Source organism: Lagopus muta, chromosome 1, assembly GCF_023343835.1.
Source record: "Lagopus muta isolate bLagMut1 chromosome 1, bLagMut1 primary, whole genome shotgun sequence".
In the NCBI taxonomy this organism is placed as follows: domain Eukaryota; kingdom Metazoa; phylum Chordata; class Aves; order Galliformes; family Phasianidae; genus Lagopus; species Lagopus muta.
Window position 1 is genome coordinate 135,824,457 of NC_064433.1, and position 21,554 is coordinate 135,846,010.

The following is a 21,554-nucleotide window of genomic DNA, read 5'->3' on the forward strand; positions in this document are numbered from 1 at the left end:
GCGTGTTTAATAGGTGTAAAAACGATGCCCTATAGCTGAAGTACTCATACGTTGCTCTGCAGCTCCCTCTAATGGATCGTTTGGCCAGAAGGGGGCTAAGGGCGGCAGATGCGATAAAGCAGCGCTCGCTGCAGACTAACACCGAGAGCTCCGCATCATTGCCGCTGTTATCTCTCCCCGTCCATTCCTCACTTCACTTTTATCTCAGCAGCTATTGCAGCTCGGCTTCTATGAGCTGAGGGGAGCAGGCACAGCTAAACAAGAAGGCGAAGGGCTGCAGCAGGGTGGGAGAGGTGGGAGACATTGCGGGACAGAGCTGGCACATTGCTCTGCAACCTGCTGAGTCCACATCAGTTGAAGTCTCTTAGGATCAGGGGTCTAAAGAATGTATTACGGCCTAAAGGCTGCTTGGCCTTCAGTTCTGAACTTTATCTTGGTTCTGAGATCTGCTGGAAGGAGGACATGAGGGAAAGTCGTGACAAAATCTCTCACATCTCAACAAGTGATACCCATAAAAGTCATATTTCATTTGCACACAATGACAGTCTCTGCCCATCACATTTCTATCTCGTGCGTATGCACACCTGCAAGATTCACTCTGATCCTTTGTGTCAAGCCCTACCTGCAGACAGCCACAACCCCGCTTTTTTTTTTTTTCTTTTCAGAAGAAGGTAATATTCTATATTGCCTGTTATTTCAGATTCTGACTTTGAAACCACAGTGCTGTTTTAGAAGTGGAGGAAGAAGAGCAATGGAAAGGGCACTTGGCAGAAACAAGAGGAAAACAGTATTTGACAGAGTGCTAGCACCAGGCTCTTTCTTCTGAGAAGGAGTGGTGATGCAGTCTGGGCACAGGCTGCCCAGGAAGGTAGAGGAGTCACCATCCCCGGAGGTGTTGCAGAACTGTGTGGATGTGGCACTGAGGGATGTGGTGGGGGTGGTGATGGTTGGACACAATGATCTTAGAGGTCTCTTCCAACCTGCACGGTTCCATAATTTAACCTCTACAGAAATAATAAATTGATGCAGTGAATGGTTTGAACTTCAAGCAATGGCACTGACCATTCAAGTGGGTGCTGCTGTGCCTTTCAGCAACAAAGAAAGTATTTCATTTAACAGGACACAGATGAGAGCACCTGAGGTGACTTGTGGCAGTGGATTCATTCAGGAAATAAGCTTTTGGTCCACGTATGGCATTCTTGTTTGCTAAGCAGCGTGTAGCTCCTAGCCACCATTCAGCCCTACCTGATTTGCTCTCCCCCTTCTGGCTACTAAAACCCTGCCTGCACTACAGCAGGATACTTTGTTTAACCACTAATCCAGACACCTGCAAATGATTCCCATCCTTAAAAAGAAATTTACAGCCAAGACTTCTTACAGACTTGTTTCTGCTTTGGGAATCACACAGGAGAGCTGTCCAACAATGAGAAGTTAAGGAATGGTGCCTGGATTAAGGCAAGCAGTAATCCCCTAAATATGACCTACAGCAGGGAGGTCACATCCCTATCTCTTTAGTGCACATATGCTCTTCATGTTAAGCCTCCTGTCCCATCTGTGAGGCTGCACCACCAATATATGTGTCACTGACACACTGAGACATATCAGCTACAGAGATCTGATTTCCTCCAACCTCCTCATCTGGTCACTCTCAGCTCTCTGAAACAAACCAGCACAGCATGCCAGTGGGCTGGCTTACATCTGCAGCAACAGCACTGCTGAGCAATTCAGGTCGTGTTTTTGGGAGAACTGAAGGAATTGGAGCTTTCTTCAGTCATTCCAACAGCATTGCTCTGTGATCACATACAACTCCAGTCCCTCCGGCTTGTTGGCCACCCTGCAAGCATTTGTGCATATTGCACACACTTGATCCAGACTTCCTTTCACCTTGTCATTTTTCCTAAGGTGTCTCCAGATGCCATGCTGTCCACATCTTTTATTTTCCACTCCTTTCCAAAGTTACTTTCACTTAAAAACAGGTTGTGATCTGCCTTTCCTAATCAGCTTTTCCACAGAATGACAGTATCATTAAGGCTGGGAAAGACCCCTCAGATCATCCGGTCCAATCACCAGTCTGTGCCCACCATGCCCACTGACCACGTCCCTCAGTACCACATCCACAAAGTACTTCAACACCTCCAGGGACAGTGACTCCACCTCCTCCCTGGGCAGCCTGTGCCAGTGCCAGATGCTGTGCGACAAATGCATGAGCATCTGACACAAGGTAATCAAGCAACAAGTTCCCGATACTGATACAAATCTGAGCTGCAGTCTAGGTGCAATTGGAGCTGCCCCACAGCCTGTCAGCAGGGCTCAGCCCAGAAGCCAGGGCTTAGCTAACCAAGCTCTCAGCATGTATACACGATGTATCCACATTGTCTGGGGTTATAACTTATGGTTTCAGCACTCTTTCACAAGGCATAAAAAGAATCTTGCCTGGAACGTTCAGTGAGATACAGACTAAGAAGGTGGAGGCACTGAAGGAAAAGACCAACCCAACAAGGACCTGACTGATAAAGTAGATGTGAGGAAATCACACAGCTGAGTGACCAGGACACTCCTGCAAGCATCTCACCATGCAGTCCAGGATTCAGATGTTCTTCCAGCATTGCCATAAGCCCATCTGAGTCCACTGTCCCTTCTGTCCCTTTGTTTTGAGATGCAACATCCCCTGTGTCCAGTGCATGGGGCCTGCAGCTGCAAGGCAAGGCTGGTCAGCAGGCTGCCCTTGCTCCACAACACGAGGGAAAAAAAGCAGCCAGTTTCCAGCAGTATCAGCAAACTGCTCCTCATTGCCATAACGCTGTATGACTGCAGAGTGGACAGAAGAAAGGTGGTTATGATGTACCACAGGGGCAAGGGAGAAACTGCTACTTGTCTTTTTCCTCTTTTCCAGAGAGAGCTTGCAGTTCCATTTCCCTGAGCTGACCATGAAGGGACAAGGCAGCTTCTTATGAAGTGGAGATGACAACGCTTCGCTAGTGGCAAAAAATAAAAATAAAAATAAAAATAAAATAAATAAAATAAATAGATCTAACATTATGATTGTACAGCTGGGGAAAAAAATAGTCCGCCAAATAAAAATAAGCAAAAATTACTTTGATTTGGCTTCTACGAAAGGGACTAAAAATAAATACTTCTTTCAGAGGCCCTTTCTCTGAACAGGGGATTATGGAGGACACACAATCCTTGTATCAAAACACTGAATTAGTGAATCCAAAATGGTCTCAATTTAAAAAACTGGTTTTTCCACAATTAATTTGCTTATTAATACAAGAACCATTAGTGTTATATTAATATTCATGTTGCAGTGGTTGTATTCCAGATGATTCCTTTGATCTAGAACTGATCTACCAGGACAGACATTTAGTTACTCCTGGGTATGCTGAAGGAAAATAAAATATTTACTGCTGAAAATAACGATTATTGCAAGAAAATCCAGAGAATTTGAATGTTGGTGTTATACCCAACTATAAACTGAGCGTATACATCAAAGTTGGGGAATGATTGTACTATGCTGACTTACATTAGCATGCATTGTTTGTTACTGCAACAAAACAAGCATTTCCCAACATTTGGGAAGCAGAGAAAACTAACCTTCAGACTTCTGTGCCATCATGAGTAAATTACTTGGTGTTGTTTGTTGACTTCCAGTTCCCTTGACTCTTTCTACACTAAAATGCAGTCCACAAGACATACCAAGCAGTAAGCCTCAAAATGCATTCAACTTACATACAAATAGCAGCAGTTAAGTCATTTCTGAGTCTTAGAAGTTTTGCAAAACCAGGTCGAAAGCTTTCTGATATTTTATATATATAATTTTCAGTGCCAATTATATGTAGGATGCCTATAGATGTGATCTTTAGAAACAACTGATCAATGTCCAAGTGCTGATCCAGCCTGATTGTGCCTGCAGTTAAAAAAGCACATTTTGGACTTCTCCTTTGACTAAGAAATCCATTAGAAACCATTTTTTGTGATTGATTTTAGTGCACGCTGAACTAAATCATACAAACCTACAGGAAAGAAAATGCAAAGCATTATATGTGCACCAGGAATTATGTTACATACCTGAAAAGAAATTAATTGTGTTTTTTCAGATTACTACAAACCATACATAGAAAGCTTGGAATTCAGCTGCAGCCCCACACATCCATCTATTTCCTTCTCAGTTTCACACTCACTTCCATAAATCTCACATTCTCCAAGTTTTAAGTTGATTTATCTAGCTTCGATACTTCCTTAATCAACCTTTCTCACTCCCCATGGAAAGTAAGTACCACAAGCTATGTATGCAATTATTTGACCACCACTTACTTACATGGAAGTCTGTTCAGTCCTGCTAGTAACAGCAGCACAATGGCAAGCAGTTCAACTTCTTCCCCTCTCTTGTCCTTGTTAAAATATTATGTATGAGCTCAGCAATAGTTGTGGTGACACAATCTGCTATACTCAATCCCTAAATTATTTTACATGATTAAAAAACTGTACTTAAAATATAGACGAAAAATCCATCTTCAGCTCTAAAGAACTCACCTTAATTCCTTTCCAGCCCCGCTCCCCCAGGAGTTCTACACTTCCTCTACATTTGAAAATACCATTTCTAAAGAGATCTTTTTTTTTTTTTTCCTCAAACCAAGGTAATCTCTTCATAGCTGTATGCATCACCTATGAATCACTGCATACCTTGTACAGTCTGTGATACTGTATGTGGAATTTGTTTTAGCCTACTGCATTTCTCAGTACAGGTTATCAATGGCCTTCTGGTAGAAGGGCAGGGAACACCAGAGAACTGTCTTCTTTATACCTAACACAAGTAATAATGCTCTTTTTCAGGCATGAGCAGCCCACATGGTTCAGACAGGGAAGGAACTGCAGTGTCTGTAATAGTTGTACTGTATAGAAACCTCTTGGTTTTTTTCCCCAGTTCCTAACCCCTGACCTGATTGTGTTCCTACACCAAACATCACTTCCAAAAGCAAACTGAAGTTAGAACAAATCAGTTCAGAACCCAAAGGGTCTTCCTCAGAGAAATGAGTCAGATCCATTCAGATTCTCACCAGATCATCCTACACATCTTAAGGACCTCAGAACTAGCAGTGTGTACAGGAGAGGTGAAACAGCAGTCTGAACACAACACACACACCAGAAACGTCCTTCAATTTTCCATGAGCCATACTACTTCCAAGTCAAACAAATCCTACCTTGATTTCTTCCTGTTATCCAATGGCACGTGGCATTTTTTTAACCAAAGGACTGTGCCAAGATTGATTAAGTCATAGCCGCAGAGAAAGACAGCTTTTACACAAAGTAAAACTAGCAGAGCTTTAGTAGTCAAGAGCTGGATTAATGAACTAGTTGCCTAGATTTCTGTTGTTGCTCAAAGAAAGGAAAACAATCTACAATTCTATTCTTGAGCCCATGGAAATACACAGATGATGCTGCAATTGGCAGGATGGATTACAATCGCTTCTATGTAAGAGCAAGATTTCCTGCAAAGTGCTCTTGAGAGGAAGCAATGAGAAGACACCTAAGTATAAAGCCTGAAATGCTTTCTTCCACCCTTCCAGAATTCTTGAAACACAACACAGCAGGCACGACACAAGCTTCAACCAGATCACTCTGAAGCTCTCAGGTAGGAGCTTACACATGGAGATCTCCCAGTCCGACAGCTTCTTGTTTGGTTGCTGTTGGTTTCAGGGCTGCTTTTTTTTTTTCTTTTAATACTACCACCTTCCAATTCCACACTGACATGAACAACTGCTTCAGCCCACCCACGATTCAGCCTAGGGAAAATGAAACCTTCTTTGTACTACCTGCATTTATAACCCATGCTCCTGCTGAATTATGGAGTGCTTACGTGAAGTACGCAGAGCCGAACTCTAGGGTGATTTTGCATCTTTTGTTGCCAAAGACAATACGTTGAACATGAAAAGTTCTGCTCTTGATTTGGAGGAAAAGAGAAATGGCCAATGCCAGGTTGGGGTGCTTTCTTTTATTGTTAAAAGATTAAAGCATAACATTTCACCAGATACAAGAAATGTATTTTTTCCTGACATTACAAACATCTGAATTATCAAGAGAAAATGTTGAGCTATACGTAATCTGACTTAATCCATCAATTTAATGTATATTAGTTCATGCTTAACACATGGCCAAAATACATAATCACAAAATAAGTACCTCAATGCTTCTAAAACTGAGACAAGAAAGACAGAGAATTGAGTGCAAGAAATTTCCAACAAATGACTATACACTCAATTACAACCTCAGGGCCAAGTTATTCCAGAAGGGTTGGTTGGTAGTTTCTCGTGCCTGGCTCATTCACTTTTAATTTGGTAAGAAATTTCATCTTAAAAATTTGATAAAAACATTTTTAAAAATAAGACATCTAACAAATGCAAAAAACCAAGCTCATTCTTCACAGAAATACATGGGTTGCTTGCCACTCCAGTCCTTAATTGCCTGTATGTTTTACAAATCTTTACAAAACTAGTTTGCATCCATTTTGGTTTCAAAAACATAGTACATCCAAAAAAATATGACTCTACTGATGGGTAATAAAAAGACATGGACATGTATTTAAAATGACTTTGAAAAGTAAATAATTTCAGTAAAACATCTATAAGACAAGTTAAACATAGTACAACAAACCATGCATCTTCTGACTTGTCAGATCAGCTAAACTACTCGGATAACATACAGCAACACTTCTGAACACTGTTGTAAATTCAGCTTTTCTAACACAAGGAAAAATACGAGTTAAATTTGTTCTTCAAGTGGTTCAAGGCTGTCCAAGTGTTTTTTAGGTGTATCATCATTATGACGGCTTTGGCAATGGGTTAAGTGTTTCTTAAAGCCTCGGGGAAAATTTGATTCAAAATTACAACGCGGACACTTCAACAAACTTTGACCATGAGCAGCAACATGGTTTTTAAGAAGGGACTCCAAGAGAAAAGCCTTGCCACATATCTTACATTTGTACGGGCTCTGCACGTTATGCTTGTTGACTAAATGATGCAAGACGGCACCTTTTTTCATCGCACGACAGCAACAAATTTTGCAGTAATATTTCCCCTTGCCACGCTTCATATACTTTGCTATTTCTTCCTCAGAAATGAAAGCCTCTTTCTCTTCGGTAAATTGAAGAACGCACTGCGGCTGACTGGGAGTAGTTGCACCTATTTTGCTCTCTATGCTGTAATCAGAGGATTCCATATCATACTGCTCTTGGTCACTGTTGGATTCTCGCTCCTTCATCTCCATCGAGTCCATCTCTGCTTTTCCACACTCACTGCTATTCAGTTCAGAATCTGAATTGTCCTGGTTTTCCTTCCTGGGCTTCTTTTTGGGGCATGAGTATAACATGTCTTCGGGTGATTCTTTGGCTAATATGGATTGTTCATCTGGTGAGAATAAGTCATCCAGTGGTTTCTGATCATCTAAACTGTGAGAAAGAAAGTCACTCTCACCAGACTCACTGGGTGTCTGGGGCTCAGAGGAAAAACCTGGAACACATTTGTGGGACTCAGAAAACAGGATGTTTCTTGGGATTTCAGAAGGTACAGTAGTTTCACTATGTCTCTGGACATCAGAGGACATAGAAGCAGCAGGTTTCTGCATCTCAGAAAATACAGCTTGCTTTTGAATATCAGGGGATACAGCAGATTTCTGGGAGTCAGGAAAAAGAGCTTGTTTCTGTGTGTCTGGAGAGACAGAATGAGCCTGTTTATGGGCCTCATTGAAGAGGCTGTGCTTCTGAATTTCAGGAGAAGTTGATTTCTGAGACTCCAAAAAGGAAGCATGGTCCTGAACTTCAGGGGAAATGGGAGCAAGTTTTTGGGCTTCAGAAAACAGGGCATGCTTCTGGACCTCAGGAGAAACAAGAGCTGACTTCTGCACCTCCGAACATAAGGCATGTTTTTGGCCTTCAGTAGAAGCAAGAGAAGCAGACACCTTATTTTGGGTCTCAGAAAAGACAGCGCGTTTCTGGACATCGGGAGAAACAGCAGGATTAGATTTACGTGACTCTGGGAACAGAGCTCTTTTACGAGGCTCAGGGAAATGGGATCGTTTCTGAACCTCAAAGGAAGCAGCAGAAGTGGACTTCTGAGTTTCAGAAAAGAACATAGATTTCCGGGACTCAGAGAGTTTCCAAGATTCAGGAGACACCGAGGAAGCAGGTTTACGGACCTCAGGAAAGAAAGAAGGCTTCCAAGAGTCAGAGGAAACAGCGTGACTGGATTTCCGAAGCTCAGCAGAAACAGGGGAAGAATGCTTCCACGTATCAGGGGACAGAACAGGTTTCCAGCCTTCTGGGTAAACAGATGAGATGGGTTTCCATGGCTCAGTAGAAACAAGAGTGGACTTCTGGGATTCAGAAAAAGACGTCGATTTCCACGAGTCAGATACGAGCCTCCTAGACTCTGGTGATGCAACAGGGCCAGACCTTCGGGACTCGGGGGCAGACCTTCGAGACTCTATGGAAGCCTTTGGAGCCCAGGGAGAAACCGTGGAAGACTTCTGCATTTCATGAGGCGCAGATCTCCAGGGTTCAGGGGAAACGGTGGGACCAGGTCTCCACGACTCTGGTGAAACTGCAGGAGCGGGCCTCCGGGTTTCAGGAGAAGAAGCAGAAGCAGGCCTACGCATTTGAGAAGCATGCCTCCGAGGCTCCGGAGACACAGCCGGGGAATACCTTCGTGGTTCAGGGGATACAGCTGGAGTAGGTTTCTTTGGCTCTGGTGACACACCCGGGGAGTATCTACGGGGCTCTGGAGACACGGCTGGAGAATGGCGACGGGGCTCAGGTGATACAGCAGGGGAATGACGACGGGGCTCTGGAGACATTGCTGGGGAATGGCGACGGGGCTCTGGTGACACAGCAGGGGAATGGCGACGGGGCTCTGGAGACGCAGCCACGGCCGGTTTCTGTGGGTCTGGGGACCCCGCAGGGGCTGGCTTCTGTGGGTCAGGGGATGCATCAGGGGATTGTTTCTGTGGGTCGGGGGACGCATCAGGGGATGACCTTTCTGAGTCTGAGGACACAGCTGAGACTAATTTCTCCAGATCTGGAGACACAGCCTGAACTGACTTCTCTGAATCTGGGGACATGATCTGGGCTGGCTTCTCCGGCTCAGAGGAAGAAGTCTGAGCTGACTTCTGGGACTCCGGGGACACTGATGATTTCTGAAGCTTGGATTCAGATTTGGGGACTTCAGGAGAAAGAGCAGGTTTGAGAGACTCAGGGGAAGGGGTAGATTTCTGGGGCTCCACAGCACCATTCTTTTTGGAGGAATCTGAACCTCCTTCTACCTGTCCTTTCCGCTCCTCATTCCATTTCTCTGGTGCTGCATGTTGTGCCGTGATGTGATAATACACGTTGCAATACATCTTGCTGGTAAAGAAACATTTGTGGCAGTGGAACAGTTTTGCACTTTTTTGATAAAAGATAAGTTTCCCCAAACCAGCAGCATCCATTTCATCACAATACTCTGGGTGTATGGTGCCCATGTGAATCTGTATGTTTTCATAGTCCGTTCCTCTGAAGTTGCAGTGATCACACTCCAAGCGTTCTGTGGTTTTACGCAGTATCTGCAACATGTCCATTTTTCTACGTTAATAGTCTTCACAGCACTTCACCTTACAAAGAGCAAGCTTCAGAGTTCCTGAAACAAAGGGGGGGGGGAAAAAAAATCTGTACAGTTAGCTCTCAGTGTTCATTTTAGTTTTGTCAAATAACTCTATGTTCCCCCCCTCCCTCCCATCATTTTCAGAAGCATAAGTTTTGCATGGGTACTAACTACTTCATAAACAAATGCAAATATAGGCCACTCTGGTTTTTCCAAGTCAGCTTGCATCAGTAGAACTTGAAAAAACAAAGCTTTATCTAACAGCAGGCCTTCCTAACAATGTAAAAAATACATAAGTAAATTCTAAGAAAAGAATCCAGGCAATGAAGAGTTAAGTTCACATTCCATTTGAGAAACATGACTTGCTTTCTCAGTTGTCCTTTCTTCCAAGACGTGGAGTGTTTTCGTTTATGTTATGCATGTAAACTGAAATCAGAAAGTACTTTGAAACAGTGCCAGTAAAAACAAGCCATTTCAAAACTGCATTCTCCATCATAAAATTCTGGAACAAATTAAATGTTTTTGATAAAACAAACAAAAAAAAATTCAGTAAGATAACAGAAGCCTAAATCCTATGCTCTGCCTTCTTCCATTAAACACTATTTTCCTTTCACTAATTACATGAAAAAATAAAAGCCACTGCTCATAAAAACTTTATCTATTGTAAGAACAATTTTTCCATTGTTTCATCTTGTTGCCCTAATAACATCAACAGTGCTATCTCAAAAACCAAACAGCAGTGACTTTTATCCAATCTGTGTGCCATTCCTCATATATTACAAGATGTTTTGTTTGTTTTGGTGCAGGATGGCAACGTCTCAGAATTATTGTTTCTGTAAGACCTCATAAAAACCAACAAAAACACAGAAATGCTGCATCAAGAATGCAAAGCATTTATAATAATTTTGCTGTATTCCATCATCTCCATCAGAAGCTACCCCAATTACCTACCACAATACATAGAAAATGAAGTCTGAATGATGTCTAAGCCACTTCCACCTAGACATGGATGTTACCACTGCTGAAAAGGAATATTTGGACATTTCTCAGTACTTATGTGAATTGCACACTTGATTTTTTTTTCCATGCTACCACATCAACCTAATTTGTAAGACATACATCCAGATGTATCTAAAGTTTGTGTGTCAATTTAACATTATTTTTCCTGCTTGAGTGTATTTATAGATTAATAACTAGTCAAAAAATATGTAGCCAATGCAAGTTTTCTCAATTTACTCCTACAGCATTATTTTTAAGCTCTGGTTTCTTATGGAAATGAGACTTACACAAAAACATTGCCCTTCAGTGAATACCAATCAAATTGGGCAGAGCAAGATAAAAGCAGGTTACATTTCTACAAGTTTTGTGGAAAACAGAAACTGAGTAGCAGAAGGCTAAGGAAATGTAACCACAGAGGTAAAGGCTGAAGATTTCACTTAACTGTTACTGGTTCTGTTCAGCTTATAATTAGAACATGGCCAGTATGCAACCGGTCTTAAAACCTGCAGAACAAGCCGTGTCTGACTCTGGTTATAATGAGGGACAGAAGGAAAAGCAAGCTAGCAGTACTGATGAAGGATGGCATGGGCACAGCAAAAAAAAAAAACCAGTAAGGAGCTGGCTGAAGGTCAGAAGGCACACATTCATAGGAAACAAAGGTTCACTGGTGTGGTGGTTCATGGAACGATGACTTTGCACGTGCTGTATCTATGTGCTTTACATTAAGTACAGGAACAGGGAGCTTTCCAAAACAAGCACGTGTTCCAGTCGAGAAGCACGGTGAGTCCACAGACAGAGCCTGAAGATGAATCATGCTTTACATGGATGAGGTATGAGAACAATGTGCATCTACACAAGAAGTAACTGCATGGCTCTACAATTATTGTAAATTATACAAGAACTCCTTCCAGTTCAATGTTCCAGCACTCTGAGGAACCACACAACGGTCTGTATCTGTGCAATAGCAAACAACTCGCCAAGTGGAAAAACCCATAGCAAGCCTTGTCCTAATGCTCCAACAGATCCAGAATTCCTCAGGAATTCAGGTTCTCTTTCTTTTTTCGGCTGAGAGATTTGCAGCAATGGGTGAGAAGGAAATTTTGAAAGTCAAAACCAACAGACTGATCACATGGCGCTATAGGAAACAAATGTGTTTTAACCCAATCTCAGCAAAACATAATCAGGACAACAACAACACACTGCACTAATCACATTTTCAGACCTGTAAGAGAATACAAATTGTCAATAAATCTGAATTATCCATTTTTGTTGTGTTTGTTTGTTTGTTTCCCCCCTATGGAGAACAAAAAAAAAAAAAAAAAAAAAAAAAAAAAGAGAGGAAAAAAAAAGTATTTTCCAGCTGAAAAATACCACAGTATACAATACAGTTTTCCACACAATCTCTTCTACCTTTTTTGTGATTTTCCTCTCCTTCACACAGAACCTGCATGTTGCAATTTCAGGAGCTGTCGGTTACTTTCATCTCTTAACTCTTCACCCAGACTCCATCCTCTGCCTTTATTTGGACCTGTCTTACTTCACAATGAACATTTCCATTTTCTTTCAAATACAACATGAGAAGAAGTCCCTGCCTCCCTTCCACAAGCTGTCCCAGTTGCTGCTAAGTTTATCTGACCAGGAAGCAATTCTAGAAGTGGAAAACTTACAGGCACTTCCTCATTCTCATCTCCAGATATTAAAGGGTTGACATTCAGGGCTTTAATATATGAGTAACATTAAAGAGTTTGGGTTACTTTCTCTTGCACTCACCATGATTGATTTTTATTACTTCAGCACACCGTAGCTGGCAGTCACTACAGAAGTGCCTCTTCTGCTGACATCTCTACTTAATTTAGGTGTACTACTCAGCAAGAGATCCTCAGTACTGCCACATCTTAGGCAATGACTATACAGAACAGTAACTCTAGTTTTAAAGTAGCTATTCTGAGACCAGTAACAAATGTGCATGGTGCTGAGCTACTATTAACTTGTACTGCCATTTAAATTAAGCAGGTTCACTGAGCATGTATCTGAACAGCCAGTCTGTAAGACTTTCTTGTTAACATCCTTACTCACTTCTCCCTTTGAGCTCAAAATGCCACTGCTTCCACATATCCGATTATTGCCCTCCTCTATCTTAGTCACAGAATGATTTGGGTTGGAAGGGACCTTAGAGACCACCCTGGTTCCAAGCTGCCATCCAACCTGGTCTTCAACACCTCCAGGAAGGAGCATCCACAGATTCTCCGGACAGCCTGTGCCAGTGCCTTACCACACTCATGGTAAGGAATTTCCTCCTTGCATCTAATCTAAATGATAGTATCACAGAACCACTCGGGTTGGAAAAGACCTTAAAGATCACTGAGTTCAACCACAACCTAACCATACTACCCTAACAACCCTCCACTAAATCATGTCCCTGAGCAAGACATGATTGACATGACAAATCTACCCTCCTTTAGTTTAAAACTCTCATGTCTTACCCCCCTGCTATGCACCCTGATAAAGAGGCCCTCTCCAATGCTCCTGCAGGCCCTCTTTTAAGTATGGAAGGCAACAATGATGTCTCTTCTCCAGGCTAAATAACTCCAGCTTTCTTAGTCTTTCTTTGTAGGAGAGGTGCTGCAGCCCCCAGTCAGCTACACTCAGCTTTGTCACATGGATAATTGCATGATTTGTAATTCTCTTTGCCTTCAAGCAGACCGTATTTTAGACTGGAATGTGCCTTAGATGCTGCCTTGCATAGTTGGGTGCAGTTTGAAGAACAGCAAGTCACTGTTTTCCAAACAGCCCCAAGCCAGCCAGGCTAGCAACCATGTGGTCAATAACCAAGTTTCCATGGCTTGGGACCTGCATGAACTGTGATGTAGCACAACATTTGCTCAGCAGCATCTTTGAGACAATGCTAAACAAGGTGGACCATGCTGCTTCTGCATAAATGCTTCAAAGCAAAACTCAAAGGAACCTACCTCTACACTGCTCCAATTCCTGTCCATAAAAAGGGTAAGGACCCAGCAAAGTGCCCCATGTGCATTTGACCAAATAGTAAGCTCAAACATTGCTCTGATCATCTGGAAGTCCCTTCTGAAGAAGTGTGAATCTCAGGATGAAGATCAAGCATGCATGACAAACAAGATCCCACAAAAAACAACAGACATGACATGGATGTGGGAGTTTCTTTCAGACCTGCTGAAGATCCCTAAGATTAAAGAAGAGCTGCTGTCTGCACAAGTACAAATAACTGCTGTGCAGTTTTTCTAAATGCTCTGTCAGGTCCCAGCCCACAGCTGCAGGACACACCATGCTACAGTGACTGGAGCTGAGGCTTCGTGCCACTTTGCAGCTACACAGTGCTCTGGATTACTTAATTGCTATTGCTGCATCTCCTCCTGCTTTCCTCATTTTGCAGGACAAAACAAACCACAAATGCAGATATAACCAAACAGAACCAATTAACTATGTAAGAACACATTACAAGTGAAGCAGAAGGTTGAAGCCCTGCATTTACACTTGCCCTGTCCACATGTTCTGCTTCAAGACCAAGTACTGACAATAAAAGAAGCCTCTACTACGTTTCTGGAGTTTGTGATAGTACTTCAGCTAAGGGCAGCCAAGGCTTCTTCAAATTTTTCCTGAGACATTAAGATTTCCAGTGAATCTGAACAGCAAAGTGCTCCTGTCTACAAGCTCACCATACCCACAGGTATCAAGCATGGCAACAGTGCTGGCACCAGCTCAGCTCTTAACTCGACCACAGGTTTTTGCTGGCCTGTAGGGATACAGATCAAAACCCAGGACTCAAGTGAAAATCTGATGAAGGGACTCAGCTTGTGTTAAGCTGAGCAACAGGAACAGTCCAAACTAATGCAGAAAGCAAACAGATCTCCAGATTCTTCCCCAGCAGGACTTACGGCCACTTCAGACTCAGTTCCAAGATTCAGCATCTCACTGTTTGTCAGGATCCCAGTACAGGATTAACCATTCATCCCAACACCTCTCACAAACCTCCCAGTGGCATAAAAGAAATCTGCAGGAGACCCTGTGTACCAGCAAACATTGGCCCAGCAGTAGGCAAACACAATGACACTGGCAACTAACAAAATGTCTCCACTTCTCAATCCCATTTCAATTCCATAGCTACACAACTGTTTAATAAACATTTTGTACTCTGTTGCAAAACTTAATGCATCTGTACAGAAGATAAGCTGTGATTGTCATGAGGCAGTGCCAGAGTGAAGCAAGGAAAGGCTCAAAGCTAAAGATTACATTGCCTGTGAACACAGAAAATTACAGGTTGTTTTTAACAGGACACGTAGAATTTCAGAATATGGCAACAAGCAAACTGTTGTATCATCCTTCAAAACCAGTCCAACCTGGTTCTCAGTGACAGAAGAAGATATACTTCTCTTCCTCTTGATAAAGAATTGATCCTAATGAGAGACAAGCAGAGAATGAGGATGTACAAAGCACATCAGGAGTGCAGCTTCAAAGGCCCTCAAAAGAAAGTCATATTTTATATGATTCCCTATATCCACATTGTTTTCTCCATATCCAGTAGGACTTAAAAATAGTGCTGTCATCCACACAATCTTGAAAAATGAACAACATACTAGCATGAAGAAATGGTTTCCAGCAACCTCTCACACAAGTGCACAACACCATTCTATCAGTTCACCAAGCAAAGGACGAAGTAAGCCTACTCTCTTATAAATGTCTTCCTCAGATAATCCTCCCACTTTCCCAAGCTACCACTTGTTACAGCTTTGCTTTGCAGTGACAAACCCTGTCACCGCATAAGAAAGATGGCTCTTCACTTTCATTAGCAAAGCTCAGGCAAACACTTCAGCCACATCATCTGTCAACAAAGATGGTTGACTGTAAAGTTAATACCCAGCACCAGACAACTGGATACAGCTGCACCATCACTTCCACCAGCAGGAACAGACCAGACTGCCACTGTGTTTAACCAAAGGGGAAAGTGACACATTCCTGCAGTGCCAAGAACTAGGTGGTAGCTGTCTTGTGGCAACACCATGCTTGGTGTTCACACACCTGAACCTGTGTGATGGCCAAAAAGAAACAGAAGCTCAGCTCCCACAGTGGTGAAGCAGAGCAGGTGCTTCCCAGCAATACACAGAGGAGATGTGAGAGTCGGCGCCAACACATGGAGAACAAGAGGCAGCACCATGCTCTTGCTAAACCACATAGCCCACAGGAACCTGACTGTACCAAGCTGCCCGCCACCAGCCACCCCCTTTGTGCAGTGCTCCATGAGCAGTGATTGCTGGGTCCAGCAATCCAGAATGGAGGCTCCAACACCCTGACCTCACTAGCCACCAACACTAAGATATGTGCTAGGAGAGCAGGCACCTGGTCCAGCAAGGGAGCTGTTGCACAATGCAGTCCCAGGTTCAACTCAGAGGAAAACTGAACAGTGACATCAGTGCTTAATGCAGATGGCTTGGAGAACATGAAGGATGTAGCACTTTACCTCATGGGCCTTCTGTCTTTGCTAGAAGGACAGTCTACAGAGCAACATGAGATCCTAATACAAGACCTAAGGGCAACCCGAAGTACAAAGTATCTGACATCCACACTGTGGATGCGCCAACCCTGGAGGCATTCAAGGCCAGGCTGGATGTGGCTCTGGACAGCCTGGTCTGGTAGCTGGCAACTGTGCACATAGCAGGGGGTTGAAACTAGATGATCACTGTGGTCCTTTTCAACCCAGGCCATTTTATGTTTCTATGACATACCTACATCAAGACTAAGATAAGAAATTAGCATTTCACATAATTCCGACAGGGCAGACTGCCTCTGTATTAGGCAATAAAGCACTGCTAGTTTCCAAAACTGACCTCAAAATAACGTACTTCTGCAGAGCTGAGCCGATGAAGCACCACGGGATCAACCAGCGCACACAACCACGCCGTACCATACCCTTCCCGCGATGACCTCGGGCTAAGAACTCCACCTGCATTACACCGAAACAAAATGCGACGTGAGGACGGCTCAGGGAAGAGAAGAATGAAGTCCGGATCTCCACCTCCCCGACACGAACGGCTCAGCACGGCCCGCGCCCCAGCTCCTCCCGTTCCCTGCAGTGCCGGCTCCCAGCTCCGTACCTCCCTCCCCGCGGGGCCCGGCTCGGCACGAGGCCGGTTCCGACCTCCCCGGCGGCATTTCCCGACACTCCGCTCCCGCCCCGAGGTCTCCGGGCGGCGGCGGCGGCGGCAGCAGCAGCAGCAGCGTCGGTGGCCCGGCGCATCGCCGCCCCCCTGCCTCGCCCCCACCCGAACCCCGCGGCCCCCCGCCCGGCGGCCCCGAGGCGGCCCCGGCGGAGGGGAAGGCCCCGGCCCGCCGCCCGGGAGCAGAGGAGCCCGCTCGGCGCCGGGGAGGGCCGCCCCTCCGACCGCACTCACCGCCGAAGCACCTCCAGCGGCCGGGCACAGCCCAGGGAAGGAGGCGGCGGGCCGGGCCGGGCCGGCGGCGCTGGCGGGCTCAGGCCGTGCGAGGGGCGGGGAGGAGGAATAGCAGGAGGAGGAGGGGGCGGGGGGACGTGGGGGGGCGCCGGGAGGAGGCGCGCGGCCGAATGGCGGCCTCCTCACCGCCCCCCCGGGCCCGCCAGCCACCCAACCGGAAGCGCCGGCTCCGCTCGTGGCCCCGCCCCTCGCGGCCTCCCGCCTTCCCTCGCCGTGACGGGCGGGCGGTGCGCGGCGCCGGTCACGTGGTGCCGCCGTGAGGCGGAGCGGCGCCGCTCGGCCCGTGGAGGGGCCGCTGAGGAGGCGGGAGGCTGCTGAGGCGCCAGTGGGGCGGTCACCTGCGGGACGGCGTGCGGGGTTTCTCCGGTCCGCATCTTGCCGTGTTATATTAAATTACAGATCTAAATTGTATTAAGGGTCGAATCTCTCGTTTACAGTGACGCCTGCAAAGATTGTGTTTAATTCGGAAAAGTCGCGTTCCCTTTGTCAATTCGGTACCCTTCTTCAAGCCAGCAGGCAGATGTCCCATGTCAGCTGTCGTGCTGGGACACCCGCTCAGCCCGTCTGTGTTCCGCTGTCCTCAACAATGCTCAGAAAGGCACTTCTGTGTGAAACCTACTCTTGTCTTGCTAAAACAGCGCTAGGTGAAGCTTTGTTTGGCCAGTGAAATACAGCTTTCTGTCAGGAAACACTTCTTTACAGAAAGGATTGTTAAGCACTGGAATTGGCTCCCCAGGGAGGTGGTTGAGTCACCATCCCTGGATGTGTTTAAAAGCCGTTTGGATGTGGTGCTCAGGGACATGATTTAGAGAAGGGTTGTTAGAGTTAGAGTAGGATGGTTAGCTTGTGGTTGGACTCCGTGATCTTTAAGGTCTTTTCCAACCTCAGTGATTCTATGATTCACAGTATTTGTGTAGCTGTGTTTAGTTCTCCCCCTTCCAAAACCACTTTGTTATTTATTTTGCCAGCATTTTAATATAAATATTTAATAGAATCATAGAATAGCAGCTGAGGTAAGAAGTCCTGTCCAGAAAGTAAACCCTGTAGTACCTTTTTTTCCTTTTAAAATCTCCTGACCATTGGATCTTAGTCTAGTGCTTCTGAATAAATTGTTGGTCTTTTGCCAAAGGTTTTGGGCTACTGTATCTTGGATGCAAATTTCAGTAGCAATGAAGTAACAAGGTCTTTTGGTAATGTTTATTACTTGAACCACCAAAACCAGGTGCTGGCTCTCCACTGGTCCTCGTGTTCAGACAGAGGGCTGTGTGAAGCCCTTTCCTGTCACTGCGACCAAGTGATGGCTTAGTGCATGCTTGGTGGAGCCGAGCTCTGCACAGAACTAGCTTTATCCTGTCAATCTCGTAGTTTCATACTGATCTCTTAAAAACATATCTTAAAAATGTTTTCTAATGGTAAAATTCAGGGGAAAAAAAAGAAACATTTGACACATGGAGCTTCTTACCGTACCTTCAGTCAAGAAAACACTGTAAAAATACTTTCAGCCATCCCCATGAATATTTGGCTCAAAGTTTCCATAATTAACAAACATAATTTGAACAATTATATCTTTTCACACTTGCATTACAGAAAGCTTTCTCCCAGAAAGCTGGGAGAAAGGACACCCTGCCAGGACTGAGATGAAGTACTCTTGGCAGACAGGTTTGGTGTTGCTGTGTACAGGTTTGGAGGAATGAGCGTGGTGGTGTCCTTACCACAGAAGACCCATCTTGAGCTCTGCTCTCCCTCACCCAGCAAAGGCTTCCACTGCATCTCCATCGCTGGTGCAGAGGTGAGGAGGCCCAGATGCAGGCATGCTCTCAAGCATGCACTAATGCCAGTAAGTAGAAAAAGTTTATTGCACTGTTACACTTCTGGAAATGAAAATCTCTGTTGTTGTTAAAGCTGCTCAGCATGCTGGGAATCTGTCAGACAGCTCTGACTTTATAGTAATGGCAAAAGATATTTTGAAAAGTGACATAATTTAAATGCTGTAATTTATACTGAATGCTCCTTCCTGCCTGCTGAGCACGATTCTGATGGGAAATGTTCCTCCAGAGAAAGCACAAATTTACATTTCTTTTTCAAGCGTGAAGTTCTGTGATACTTCCCTTCTGGTTTTTGAAAGTCCTCTGTGGTTTTTGTTTGAACAACAGCACATCATAGAACAGTGCACATACGAAAAAAATCATAATAGCACAAAGTTAAACACAAAGTTAATTAAGAAATTAAATAACTGAGAGCTGGGTGACAGCAGTAATTGGCTTTCTTTTCTAAGTCTTTTGGCACGAGGATATTTTTAAAAGCAACTCAGACGCAAGAGTTTAATTCCTCTCCTTTAAAGGAGCTCCATCATTGATTTTGTCTGTTTTTTGGCTGTTTGGTTTGGTTTGGTTTTTTTTTGAGAAGAGAATGTGTCCACTCCATGTTTTATATGTGTTTGATACAGCAGTTATCATCGTTTGCCACCTGAGGATCTCTGGCTTACAGTGTGGGGAAAACCGCAAGACCTCCAAAACAAAAGCTTCTGCTCTCACTTTCAGATAGAATCTACGTACAAACCTCAGCAGTGCTAAAACATTAACCAAAAAACATCAACCAAAACGTGCAGTGTTTTCAGAAGGGCTGGTAGTTGTCTCCCTGATCTGCTGTAACATCAGGTGGCATTTAGCAGTGATCCGTCACACCTCACAGCCCACACGGAGGCAGTATGTTTTGTCAGCACTCGTGGCTGTGTCCGTGCTCTCTCTCTGTAGGTACAACGGGAACAGGCTGGCACCACAGATGGGGCACCTGCATGCTTTTTAGGTTCATTTCCTTTTGAATACAAGACGTGGATGTCGGAGTGGTCACTTGTCATCAGCTCCCAGCTCTTTATGCAAAGGCACATGACAGCAAGCTAAGGCTTGTTGCTCTTCTCCTATTCTCTGGGGAAAATCTTCCAGCCCAAACCGTGTTTGCAGCGTGAAGAAGTAAGCCATGTATCTCCCAAGACTTTCTGGAAATGGCTCATAGCCATTTGTTTTTTATTAAAAATAAACAGCAGAATGTGTTTAAAAATGGAATCTGAAATTGGCAGAATGATGTTTGGGAATTGAATTGCCTGCTCTTGACAACTGCTACAGGCGTGAGTGCAGATTTTTTTACTGAATATTTATATCCCACATCCGTTTCCTTTGACACAATAGATCATGACAGAATGGAGCCTAACTCCATCTTGACAGACAAGGTGATTTCCATATTGCAAAATTCTGATGACCTTGGAATCCAGTAAGAAATAGGACAACAGAAATTGAGGGAGGCTATCAAGGTGGTGAAGATTTGTATTAAAGAAGAGAGCGCTATACTGTAAAAACAAAGAAGCAGATGGCACCGAAATCAGCTGTGATGCAACTAGATACAATTCCCGTTTCTCAGGGAAGCCGGATCTACTTTCAGCAAAGCTGAATTTGCAAAACAAAGTTGCTATTGTGGAAATAAAGCTCTCACGCCACAGTGACTCTGTACAAAGACAGGCTGCAAGCCTGCATTTATTTTGTGTCATCAGGAGGCGCATAGGAAAAAGAGCAAGCACTGAGCAGGTGGCAGCTCCTCCTGCCTGGCTTTCCCTGTGAATATCAATGTTCTGGATACCCTGTCTGTGCAGATGTGTAAACCCAAGGCCAGCTTCCCTGCAGTCAGATGGGATGCAGGTGTCCTAGTTAGTGAGGAGGTGACAGCTTTTCCCGAAATATGTGAATGTTGAAGCCCTGACAGTTTTTACTGAGACGAGCTTTCAAGTCCAATCTTTGGTAACTAAAATGTGGCAAGTCCTCAAGTGGAAGTTTACTGCTACAGAAGCTATTTAGTTCCTCACCTATAATGCCACCAAGAGATACTTACAGCCCAAGCACGCATGGGATAGTGAGAAAGTAGCCTGGTAGCCACCTTTGGCCAAAAATACCAAGCACGTGAGCATGTGCACAAGCTCTTTTTCTCTTGCTCTTACAGGTTCCTCTCACAAACAAGACCCCTCCTTGAGCCAGCACAGCTCTGCCCACGTCCCCTGGGCACCTCAATGGGTTGCAAATGATTGCTTTTACACAGACCCCAACCCATTGAACCCTGTCTGCCTCTACTGCAGAACTGTCCTGGTTAGGTCTCCTTTTCAGATCAAGTCAGGCTCTTTCACACAGCCAGGAAGCTGAGCTCAGATCACTTCTCAGCAGACAGAATAAACCTGGTGAACAAGATAAACTTTAGATGAAGATAAAACCAAATGGTTTTCCAACAGTTGTTTCACTTAAGCTTTGAAGTAGTTTTAGTTGGCCTCTCACTTACATAGTTTGATATTAAAATTCTTCTCAATGCTATTTTTATCTGTTTCTGAGGAATACTGACTAGCATAGCATTCTACTTATGTTTTTTTTTTTAGAGTACAGACAAGAAAAAGCCAAACTACAGAAGA

General features: G+C 44.4%; 1 protein-coding gene across 3 annotated transcripts; it reads right to left on the minus strand.

The window, feature by feature from the left end:
- Nucleotides 1-5,941: 5,941 nt before the first annotated feature.
- On the minus strand, nucleotides 5,942-17,182 carry CHAMP1 (chromosome alignment maintaining phosphoprotein 1). Of its 3 annotated transcripts, none has more exons than XM_048962452.1 (3): nucleotides 17,051-17,182; nucleotides 16,502-16,602; nucleotides 5,942-9,665 (listed from the first exon to the last, which is right to left on the minus strand). In XM_048962452.1, exon 3 carries the CDS (start codon nucleotides 9,604-9,606, stop codon nucleotides 6,760-6,762), a length of 2,847 nt encoding a protein of 948 aa, XP_048818409.1. In that variant the 5' UTR covers nucleotides 9,607-9,665; nucleotides 16,502-16,602; nucleotides 17,051-17,182; the 3' UTR covers nucleotides 5,942-6,759. The 3 variants fall into 3 exon arrangements, with proteins under 3 accessions (XP_048818409.1, XP_048818395.1, XP_048818405.1); XM_048962438.1 differs by having other exon boundaries at nucleotides 5,943-9,665; nucleotides 16,487-16,602; XM_048962448.1 differs by lacking the exon at nucleotides 17,051-17,182 and adding an exon at nucleotides 16,754-16,897 and having other exon boundaries at nucleotides 5,943-9,665; nucleotides 16,487-16,602.
- Nucleotides 17,183-21,554: the final 4,372 nt, after the last annotated feature.